The sequence below is a fragment of the Talpa occidentalis genome, unplaced genomic scaffold (assembly GCF_014898055.3).
Source record: "Talpa occidentalis isolate TD23 unplaced genomic scaffold, MPIMG_talOcc4v2.1 talOcc4.6, whole genome shotgun sequence".
Taxonomy (NCBI): domain Eukaryota; kingdom Metazoa; phylum Chordata; class Mammalia; order Eulipotyphla; family Talpidae; genus Talpa; species Talpa occidentalis.
In genome coordinates this window covers 26295715-26307832 of record NW_023604972.1, presented here as the reverse complement: position 1 = coordinate 26307832, position 12118 = coordinate 26295715, and the positions used below count along the sequence as shown (strand labels likewise).

The window sequence follows — 12118 nt, the reverse complement described above, 5'->3', positions numbered from 1 at the left end:
GCTAGGGAATCATTTAAACTTATGTAATTTTCATGTCATATATTTGATAACTCTTTTTTGAATATTGCTCTTTCCTTAATCCCTTACATTTCCAAAATGTTCAAACTATTGACTATTACAGTTCCTTAAGCTTCTTAAATTTTTCTTCCAGGTGAATATACTGTAATGACAGCTCATTTCCACTTGAAAAGAAAAATTGGGTATTTTGTGATTCAGACATATCTGCCTTGCATCATGACTGTCATTCTCTCCCAAGTGTCATTCTGGCTTAACAGAGAATCTGTGCCTGCAAGAACGGTGTTTGGTGAGTGAGTAATTATACACTGTGATGTGCAGCACTTTTTGTTCCATGCCATACTTTCAAAAATGCAAAATGCATGCTCTCTCTCTCTCTCCCCACGCGCGCGCTCTCTCTCTCTCTCTCTCTCTCTCTCTCTCTCTCTCTCTCTCTCTCTCTCTCTCTCTCGATGCTGTTACACTAATGTAGTGAATGGGACAAGGAGTGTTGGTTTCTCCTTGTAGATGAGGAAACTGAGGCTCAGGGAGGTAAAATGCACTGTCAATACTACACTCAATATGTGTCATAAACAGTATTGAGATTTCCTAGAGATACATTCAGACTTCTTTCTGCTAAGTCATTTTGCTTTTCAACATTCATGTTAAAAAGGAGAATATACTTAGAGGTTTTATATTAAGGTATACAGTGCAATACTTCTAAGCTTTCTATGTCTATTTTTATTTTTGTTTCTAGATGAAGAAAAATAGGTTACTATTTTGTGTGAGAAGAAAAATAGATTACTATTTTGTGTGTGAGAGAGAGACAGAGAGGAAGAGAAAGGGAAGGAGGAATGGATTGAGAATGTATATGATCCCTCATTCACTCCCATTAATATATTTAATAACAAAGTTGATTTTCTTTGTTTGAACCCTAATAGAGGGTAGGGAAAACTAAATACTAAATATAAGTAAAATAGAGAAAAATAGAGAATTAACAAGATTAAAGTTGGTTGTTTGAAAAGATCAACAACAATATTGATAAACCTTTAGCAAATCTAAGAAATGGCGAGTTATAAAAATCAATCACTAACTTGAAAAAATTGTATACCTCCATGTTTACTACAATAGTAATTACAATAACCAAGATATGGAAACAACTTAAATACTTATCAATAGAACAATGGCTGGAGAAAATATGTTAAATACATACATACATACATACACACATAGTTATATATACACATACATATACTCCCATATGTGAATATTTTTCAGTCCTAAAATATGTGTATATGTGTAAAAAAAATGAGGTACATATAAAATGAGGTCTTTGTTTAATAAAGATTATGAGGAAAATATAATACTGCATTGAAGAGAACAGAGATTTCATATCATTAATCATGCAAATTTTTATATTAAAAGAAACCAATACAAGATTGCCATGCGATAGAAGAGAAATAAATGAAAAAAATTTAATTTTGAATAAGCGGCATATGTTAGTGTTACACATAGTTATACCTACTGCTAGGCTTAACTATAACAAATGTATTAAATATTTTAAAATTGCTGACAAACATAATATGTGTTGTGTGTTTATCTCTCTATATATATATGTATATATGATTTAAAATCTAGGCTATTATGAATTGTTAAATTTTTTGTGAGTTATTTACAATGCAGATTTAAGGATCCAAAAGTCATATTTTATATAAATTGATACTTCTCAGTGGTGAAAGCATTCTTAATATTATCTCTACAAGTTATTCTGTGTAAAGCTTGCTATATAATTCTGTTCATGTGTTCCGTATTTGTGTGTGTGTGTGTATGCGTGTGTGTCCACTAAATGAAGTTCCTATGTCCTGACTGAAATGGTATTTGAAAACTCCCCAGTATCCTTATGCTACACCCTTATTCCATCTTTCATTGTTTTCTGCCTCATTTTGAACATCATCATCTGACTGATGCTCAGCAGTTCCCTAAGCAGTGTTTCAACCCCACCAGATTTCTCTCAGAATTCACAGTCAGGTTTCCAAGCTAGTGAGAGAAAGCCTCTAAGGCTTTCTGTGCTGGGTAATCCACCCCAGTAAAAGAATTCTTACATTTAAGAAATTATTGTGCCCTGGGAAACAGATGCCACTTTCTCAACCTTTGATGTCTGGTTTTATAACTGGGAACAGAATAAAGAAACAGCAAAAAAAGATATCAGACTTTGCTCCATTGTATTGGGGTTTATCTAATCATTTTTTGTATGTGAAATTCATTTTGTGGTTGTAGATTGAGTTTGATATTTTTCAAAGCTATTTCTTCAGAGCGACTGCCCGTGCACCCTATGATGATTAAAGTCCCCTTTGATTTTCTGTGAGTGTCCATGTCCAATTCATTCAACACCGCAAATGCTACCAGTCGGCATTGATATGGATTTTGGGGATATACCCTTGAACAAAAACCAAGTCAAACATGTCCTGGCTTATTTCAGTAGTTATGACCTCCCTCCACGATGAGGTAGATGCTCTTTTGCTAATAGTGTAAAGAAAGCAATTGGCAAACTTTCAATCTTACACCTCAGGTTTTTGTACTTCTAAGTCTCCTGCGAGTAGGCAATGAACTCATAAAAACCTCATTTGGTGTTTCTATTTTGTTTTGTGAGATTTGTGGCTTCTGGTTGCTTAATGTTCTCCAGAACTTCATTTCAGTAGGAATTAATTATAAAGAATGTGCCAATTATTATCTCTATATGTGAAGCTGAATGACTCTTTGCATTTATGGATGTTTATATATACATATGTGACTGTTTATGTATGAACATAAGGCTATATGAGTAGGTTTTTAAGTTTATATGTACAAAATATGTCCTGACATTTTTCTCTTAATCTTATATTCAATATGGAGCAGAGAGTTTTCAAATAAAACATCTGTTTGGATGTAGGTTCGTATAGGGCGCTCAAATGTTTTATATTGCATGTAGAGTTCTTAGCATATGCAAAAGCCTTAGTTGCTTGTCTTATATAAATTTTGGAGTAATTAGAAATCTAGAATGGATATGTTTGTGTTTGCACAGTTTTCTTCAACAAATTTTCATGATTCAATTTGACTATTTACATCAGAGAACCCTTACTATAGTGGTTTGAAAATACGAGTATCTGTCACTTTCTATTTTTCTTTTTGATGTTCTTTGCATGGAATTTTGCTTCATAGACCAAAACGGCTGTTGGTACTCCAGGCATAATATTCATAATCCAAGAAACAGGAAGGAAGAAGTGAAAAAAACAAAAGGTCTCTCTGTATGTCATTAATATGCTTTCCTAGAAGTCTTTCCAATGATCTATTTGTATATCATTAATCAAACTTAGTCTCATAATTGGAGAGTCTGAGATATAGACATCCTCTCTGACTAATTTAGAGCTCTAATATTATGGATTGGCTAAATATTGGATTCATAGATTGTAATTTCTGCTACAGTAAGAAAATATTTGCTATGAGGGTCATAAAATGATTCAGAGCACACAGTCTGAAGGGAGAGTGTGTTGGCTTAAAGCTTGGCTCTATTATTATCAAACTAGAGGACTTTTGGTAAGTTTTAACCTCTGTACCTTAGTTTCACCCTTTTGTAAAATTGGAATAATAACATCAACCTCATGAGGTAGTGTATGGAGTTAACATATACTCATGCTCATGCACACACAAACACACAAATATGTTCATATATACATGAAACATTTAGAAAAATCTTAGATTTGCATCCCATTTCAAGTCCCAGAATTGGGTCTTATTGTTTAGACATGGGTCACATTCTCATCTCTACTGTATAATTATCATGAACAGGTCCACACCGATTAACAAGACATATATATATATATATGTATATATATATATGTATATAACAGGCTCACTCCTTGAGCAAGTGGAAATTGTCAAATCAATTCTGAAATTGGATTAGTTCCTAATTGAAGAAGAATTGGGGACTGTTTTTAGAAGGAAGCAACTCTTCTCATCTTTACTGTCTACTCTTTGTATCTCAAATACATGTCATTTAGATCTGTGATGATGACCTTGATCTGTATGTCATTGAGAAAAGTGAAGCAATTGGAAAGAATGTTCCTAGAATCACACAGCCTCATCTACTAAAGCTCCTTTACCCACAAACTCTGCTTAACTATGTGTCTATATAATAACAGCCTTTCGACCCATGCCTTATTAACTTGATCCTTTTCAACTTCTTGAGGGCATGATTTCAACAATTCTCACTTGTCTCTTTAATGCCATTAATGTCAATCATTCTAAAACAGAAAAAGAAATATAGTGTTACTTTCCCAATCCTCAAATGAAATTCTCTTGACTCCAACCCCTTAGCCTGCCACCTCATTTTTTTGCTTTCCTTGCGAGCAGATTTACTTTAGTTTACTATACTTGTCCCCAGTTTCCCCCTACCTATGGTCTTTCCAGCTGACTCTAATTAGGCTTTTGTCTCTAATACGCTACCAGAACCTCCTGTGAAGGTCCTCCAGTTGCTAAATCCACTCACAAATTCTCACATAAAATGACTTGACCTGACTGAGCAGCCTTTGACAGAGTACATCCTTCTTATTCAATGAGAAGTTATTTCTTTTTTTTTTTTATTCTTATATTATTTTTAAAGGCTTATTTATTTATTTATTTTTATTTATACAAGAACCAGGGTCAGGGTACAGGCCAGATGCTACCCACATGGTGCAGCAGACCTCTCCTTGTCTTACATGCTGATTCCCTCGGCAATGTATTTCAGTACATCTGTTGTTTTGTTTCCCACTCTGTTTCTGGTGGGCCCTATCACCCCCCACACCTCTCGCCTGTACCCCAGTTCGAAAACACATGGTTATTGAGGGTTTCCTTGGTGGCACCCGCCGTGGGAGACAGGGCTAGGGGTGGGGGGATGGGGGGTGTTTTATATCATTTCATTAAGGGAAGACTTGGTCTGGGCACCTAGCTCAGCTGAGAAGGTATTTCTTGAAATGAATTTCTTCATTTAGTTTTTAGTAGCAACATTCTTTTGATCTGCCTCTCAATATGAACAAAACTGAACATTTCCTCTTCCTCCTCTCAAAATGTACTCTACCTATAACCTTGATTATATCCTAGACTGAGCCACCAATATCTCTCTCCTTGACTACTGTCTATCTTAGCCTGCTGTGCATGCACACACACACACTCACACATACACAGAAAGAACACTTTGGTGTGTCTTACTGTAAAGAAATTAAACCTGTTGAATCTGGTCTCAATGTTATGACCTCAATTAATTTAAATTAATTTATTAACAGCCTGATCTCCAAATATAGCCACACTAGGATTTTGGGCTCTGATAAGTGAATTTTGGAGGATGTAAGCTTTAAGTCCATGATACTGCAATAGATTCTTTGCTGTCTCTTGCGTCCACCCTTGTGGAAATAAGTTTTCAACATAGTAGTCAGACTGGTCTTTTCAAAATGTAAATGAGATCATGTCACACACATGCTCCAGACCATTCACTGGCTCACCAGTAATACTTAGAGTAAAAGCCAAGTCTTCAGAAGTTAGTAAGTTTCCATGTAGTATGAGCTCCCTTCCCTTTTATGCTCAACTTCTGCTACCATTTCCATCTCCCACTCTTGCCCTAACATGACCTCCTCCTTATTCCATGAACATTAACAGGCAGTCACCTACCAGCTTTGTCTATTTTGTTCTGCTTGGACTTCCTAGATATTTAAATAGCTCTTTCTTTTACCTCCTTAGGGATTTTTCTCAATTATTTTCTTTTCAAAGAGGCTTACTTGATTAACTTAAAATTGTGAAATGCTTCCAAATCCTCTGTTGCTCCCCCTAGTCTTACTGTATTTTTTTCTCCATTGCAAGTATAGTATCCCAGCATTTTATAGAAAAATATATTTTGTATTTTCCACTAGACTTTTACCTTCAAGAGCCGTTATTTGCACTATTTTTTTTTTTTTAACCTATGGACCTAGAGAAATGTCTAGGACATGGTGGGCCCTAACAAATATTTATTGATTTCCATCCCACAAATATAAAAATTAGTATTGCTTATTGATTATAATATACAAAACGCATTTAACTATAAATTCAGAGAGACAAGTTTTGTTGAAATGGTTAGAACCAGATAGCACAAAAGATCTGCAGGTTTCCAGCATAATAGCAATAGTTGGGAAAAAAATTCTTTCCATAATAGCAGGTAACAGGAGCTATCATAAAAGTCTAAATAATGACTATGTAAGACTTTATTGTGAGATACAGATCTGAATATATTAGTATTTACATGCATATAGAGAGATAAATATTTCTGAGTGAATTTTTTTGTAAGATAGCAATCTGACACTTTCCCATATGGATGAACATATCGTTTCAATGGAAAAAATAAAAAGGAAGAGAGACAGATTTTACAATAATGAAAGATGCCTCTGTCTCTCTTTCTTGTGTGTAAAACTCTGACATTGTAAAGCAATAAATAAATGAAAATGACTATATTGATTGATAGGTATATAGAGAAACAGATGGGTAGACACGTATATTTGTGGCTTCTATAGGAGTAGGTTAGCAGAACCATAACCATATAGACAAAAACAGAGGCAAGGTGGTTAGCCATAGGCAATCAGAGTGCCGTTCTCAAAAGAGGGTTGACTGGATGTTGGGCAAGAAATAAACAAAGAAAAATTACATATTGTGATATTTCTACACCTGTGAAGTTTATAGAGAACACATTGCTAAGGCTTGCCACTACTATGACCCTGCTGTAAGTGCAGAGGGTTCCCCAAATCATCCTCAGGCTTGATAGCTCAGAAGAGCTGCTGGTGATGAGCATGAGAAATTCTGGTCTGACCTATTTTCTCATTGGAGTTGTTCTTGTTTTCTTATTAACTGATTCAGTATTATATTTTATTTATTATTCTCTGTCCCATTCTCTTTTCTTTTAAAGGTGGAAACTTGAAGAATGAATTTATTATACTTTAAATACTTTATAGTTAGCTATGATTATGCATATTTCCACTGACATCTTAGGCAATTGACTGACAAGTAACGGAGTTCTTCAGAAATAACTAAAACACACTGGAAATGAATTTTTTATTATTAGAGAATATAGATTTTTATAATCAATGACATGTATTACCCTTTGCTTTTTTTTTTAGAGTAAGGGTAAGGGTATAGTTAGGGAAGGGTAACTATATTACAAGAGAAAAATAGCTTGCTGAAGTGCTTTATTCAGATTTTAATAAAGATATGCCTAGAACAATGAAAAAATGCTTTACTCTCACAGTTGTGGCTTATTACAGGGAAAGGATACAGATTAAAATCAGCCAAGAGAAGAAGCACAGAGACTAGAATTAAGGAAAAGCTCCAAATGCAGACACAGGCCTGGTTACTTTCCTGGTGTTGATATGTGATGACACCCCCAGAGAATTGACAGCAGGGAAAATTCTCCTGCACCTTGGTGTTCTGAGTTTTTATTAGGGCTCTAGCACATTGGCAGAGTGGACTGGTCTCTTAGTCTCAGTTTCCAGCTCTCAAGAAGCTCTGAAGCAAATTGAGCTGATAGGACAGAATTCAAACCACCTATCTTAAATTTCATTACTGTCTGGCTGGGCCAAGGGACCCAGGCAAGTAAAGTCACTCTTCTCAGGTATGACCTTCCAATGCCTAGAAGTTTGGGGCAAAGGTCAGACCTCTCTGAGTAAAGTTAGCATTCATTATGACAGATTCAATATACAGTACATTATAAAGCCAAAAGTCAAATGTCTAATTATTGGATTATCATTTTTGGCTATCAGTGCATCTTGTTAAAAAAACCACTTGTGTGCCTGTTATTTTAAAAAGATTTTTTTTTTATTTATGCATGCAAGAAATGGGGTGTGGGCCAGAGGTGCGGGGGAGGGGGGGAAAGTTGAGAAGATTCACCAGAGACAGAGTGGGGAGCAGAACAGGCAGATCTACTGAAATATACTGCTGAGGGAAGCAGCAAGCCTAGCGAGACAGGCAAGGTCTGTTGTGCCATGTGGGTCAGCTCCCTGGCCAGGATTCTAATTCATGCTGCAATGGCTGGTGATAGATAGCTTGTTAGTGCTGCCTTTAACCCCTGCACCACCAGGGAGGCCCTATCAGTATATCTTCATTCTTCATTTCTTCATCAATATTGGCTCTAGTCTTCCTGTTCCCTTTCCCCATTCTTACCATCATTTTATGTTGTTTCCAACGTCATTTTCTAATTCCTCATAGGCCTCAACATTATTTCTAAGCTGGGGCTTTCCTTTCCTCTTATCAGCTTGTACAATAAATTATTTAACATTAGGAATACCTTGTTTATATTGGAATTGGTGAGTGGGAAAACATGCTTCTTTATTTAGATGATAATTAGGTGATTTGTATATAGTAAAAGTTATATATCTTAATATATAAAATATATAATCATGTATTATATGTGTACAGATAAAGATAAAAATGTAGATGCTAATAGTTTCCATTGTTTAAAAATAGGATTGAAAAAATTAGAAAACTTTGCAAAGCCAGAATCATTCTTTGATGGCAACCTTTTTCTGCAACTAACAACAGCAGTGGCTTTGGAAGTATTTAGTCTCTAGTTTATCACAGCCCCTGCCTACTGCTTCCCAACTTACCTATTTGTTTTCTCTGCCTCTTCCCTGTGGACATGGAAATTTGCAGCCTATGAATCAGGGCATTCAGAGGTAAGAATTCCATAAGAACTGGGGAAAAAGGAAAGCAAAGTAAAAGTTGTGAACTCAGACACAGAAAATAGAATGGTGGCTGCCAGGGACTGGCAGATGGGGAAAATGGAGGAGAGACTGAAAAAGGGTATAACTTTCAGAATAAGGTCTGAATGTATAATGTATAACATGATAATGATAGTTGATATTACTGTCTTGTATACCTAACATTTGCTAGAGGAGTAGAATTAAGTGTTCCCACCAAAACAAGAAAATTAAAAAACCCTTGAAATGATGGATGTGGTAATTAGTGCTGCGTAGGGTATCCTTTCACATTGTGTATCAATTCAGCACATTATACAATTTTAAATATACTGCAGTTTTTAATTGTTACTTATATCCCAGTAAAGCTGAATACATTTTTTAAAACTTTAAGAAAAGAGAAAATGAAAAGTCACCTGGGTACATGTTCAGCCTGTCCAGGCTAATGAATTGGGGCAGTCTTGGAAGAGACATAGATGGTTTTAATTAGAATGTAGCGAGAAAGTGGCACCAGGAGTAGAATGCCTGGGTGGTAGCAGAATATGAAACGAATGAACAGCAAGCCTGGGCAGGGCAGAAACAGTTTCTGCAAAATTCATTCCAAATCCCTGCCTTCCACAAGGCATGGGCTGCGGAGTGCTAACAGGCAGCACACCTGGCATCCCAGAATTGACTTTGGCACAAGGCAGCACATGCTAATCAGCAAGCTGCCAGCCCACCAGCCGCCCTCCACCCCGCTGACAGACTCATCCCAGTCAGCCACTGCCAATTAGGAAAGTGACTGAAGCAAAATACATTAATAAGCCATGGCAAAGAAAATTAGAAAGCTTAGCTAGTTCTAGTCTTCAGGCAGGCTTAGAAGTTATTTTAGGAATATAGGTGGTTGCTTAAGTGTGATTGATGAGAATGAATTATTAGTAAGGGCATAAGATATAATTAAAAGTAAATGTTATTGGTTTGTCAGTTTTTTCAATTTTAGGTTTTTACAGAGCATTCAAATATCACTTCCATAGTTACATGAACATTAAAGTCATATAAGCACCTTATCCACTCTAGTTTTCTACACTGAAATTTTTGTTTTAATAGTGATGAGAAAAAATTTAAATAGCATTTATTGAGCACCTTTTATGTGTCACATGTTTTGTTAAGCACTTCATATTTACTCATTATTGAATTCTGAAAACAAAATTTTTTCCCCATTAGGAAAGTAAAAATGTCTCCCTTTCAGACAAAAGCACTGAAATCTGGAGCTGTTAAGTGGCCACTCTATTATTAAATAGCATTTCGGTAACAAGAAAGAACTTGACCAGACTGCACTGCACCATTATGCCATCAAACTACTTTTTCCGTTTAAACCCTGAAATCAGAAATACCCTGTGCTGTTGCTCCCTGCATAGATAAGTTGCAGAGTCAGGCTTACTAAACATAGACCAGAATTTGAAGTGAATATTCAGAGGTGAACTCTAGTTAGCTGTTACTATCAACAACTGACATTGATGTATTTCCAATTCCTTGAAGTTGATGTTATTATATTATGATGTAACAACAAATACATTAAATGACTTTTCAAGGTTCAGGCCTGCCCAATTCTGAATTTTAAAGCAAAATTTACTTAGTTATTCCAGTTCTTTAAAAGTCTAGATACTTACAGCATTTATGAGAAGTGTCTGTTTAGTCTGATGTGGAGATTTTGGTTACTGCTTTTGACTGCATTCTGTAAAGCCATTTCTCTGTAACATATTTTATCTTGGAACTCATCTCTGTAAGCTTAATAATCTTACAGAGCATGTGGAGGAAATTTCAGGTGTGTAAAAGATTTCTCTCTCTCTCTTTTAATAAATATTGCTTTTGTTTTTCTTCAGTTAGGCTTTGAAATAACAAAGAAAAAAATTTGGTCTACTCTAATTATTTTACTTTTTAATAAAGACTTTGATCATTAAATATTTAGTTTCACTATGCAAATTTTCAGTGCATACTTATTCTGTTCTTAATCCTCAAAAAAGCTATTACTTATTTTCAAATATTTCCTACTATGTCAAGGAAATGATTTCTACTTGAGTGACTTTTTGTGATAAAATTTCTTTAATAATGTATTATTCATCACAAATAACATAATATCTACCCAGTTAAGTCACAACAGGAAGCTCTAAGAAATCACCAAAACTATTAACATCTGAACAATCACCTTGCATTTTATGGCAGTGCAATTACAAGATTGAAATAGTAAAAGGATTTGATAACAATGGGGAGTTTATACAGGATACTTTCCTGTTCTTTTATTGTCTTGTTGCAGTCACACTGAAAATATTATTTTCTTTTGAATTCATGAAATCAGAATCTACTGTTCTAATTCAAGCTGCTTTACCAAAGTCCCCCAAGCCTTATGATTTAGAGATTACAGAAATTTATTTTTCATGGTTTTGGAAGCTGGAAGTCCAAGATCAAAATACCAGCATGGTGAGGTTCTGGTTAGCACCGACTTTTGGGTTGTAGACTGTGGACTTTGTATCATTGTATCTTCGTATAGCATAAAGGTGAGGTAGCTGTCTGATCTCTTCTTATCAGGGCACTAATCCCATTCATGAGAACTCCACCCTCATGACCCAGTTGCTTCCCAAAGTCCCCACCTCTAAATATCATCACATTCGGGCCTCCCCGGTGGCGCAGCGGTTGAGCGCTGGGTTGCGAAGCTGCCCGCTGCCTCTGCAGCGCCAGTTCGATCCCCAGCTGCTCCTCGGCCACCAGAGGAGGGTCCCGCATGGCATGCAGACCTCTCCTGCCGTCCGCTGCTCCCCTCAGCAGTGTACTTCGGTCCTTCTGCCTGCTCTGCTCCCCGCTCTGGCTCTGGTGAATTCTCTCACCTTCCCGCGCTTCTGACTGTACCCAGTGCTTGTATAAATAAATAAATAAATTAAAAAAAAAAAGGTTAAAAAAAATAAATAAATATCATCACATCCGGGATTAGCTCCCAAAATGTAAATTTGGGCCAACATAGATGTGCAGTCTATAACACTTCACTGTGATATTTAGCAGTTACACCTGATTGGACTTTTTTTGGATAATGGAGCAGAGGTGAAAATGGTCTTTAGAGTAATAACCCACATAGGAAGATTCATCTGTTTTTAGATCTAGTTCTACTTTAATCCAGAACTTAGACCTCATTCCTGATTTTATTTGAGAGCCAATACGAGCCATGCAAGATTTCTTGGAAGTCATCTTTTAAATGTAATAGAAGATTATGATTGGTGAGTAGGTCTCACAAGAGATTGGTCTTAAGTCATGACACTGATAAATCCATTTGTAGCATCAGACTATCAAATTATGCCTAAGTAAGAAGCTGAATCATATCCTCTTAGAAATCTAAGGATGGAATAGTAGTTCAATCATGAAGAATA

General features: G+C 35.8%; 1 protein-coding gene across 1 annotated transcript in view; it reads left to right on the top strand.

The window, feature by feature from the left end:
- Positions 1-12118, top strand: part of GABRA2 (gamma-aminobutyric acid type A receptor subunit alpha2) — a 111649-nt gene that overhangs the window by 74828 nt on the left and 24703 nt on the right. The window contains exon 8 of the mRNA XM_037530215.2: positions 152-304. Coding sequence (XP_037386112.1) covers positions 152-304 — 153 coding nt within the window. The remainder of the gene's footprint in view (positions 1-151; positions 305-12118) is intronic.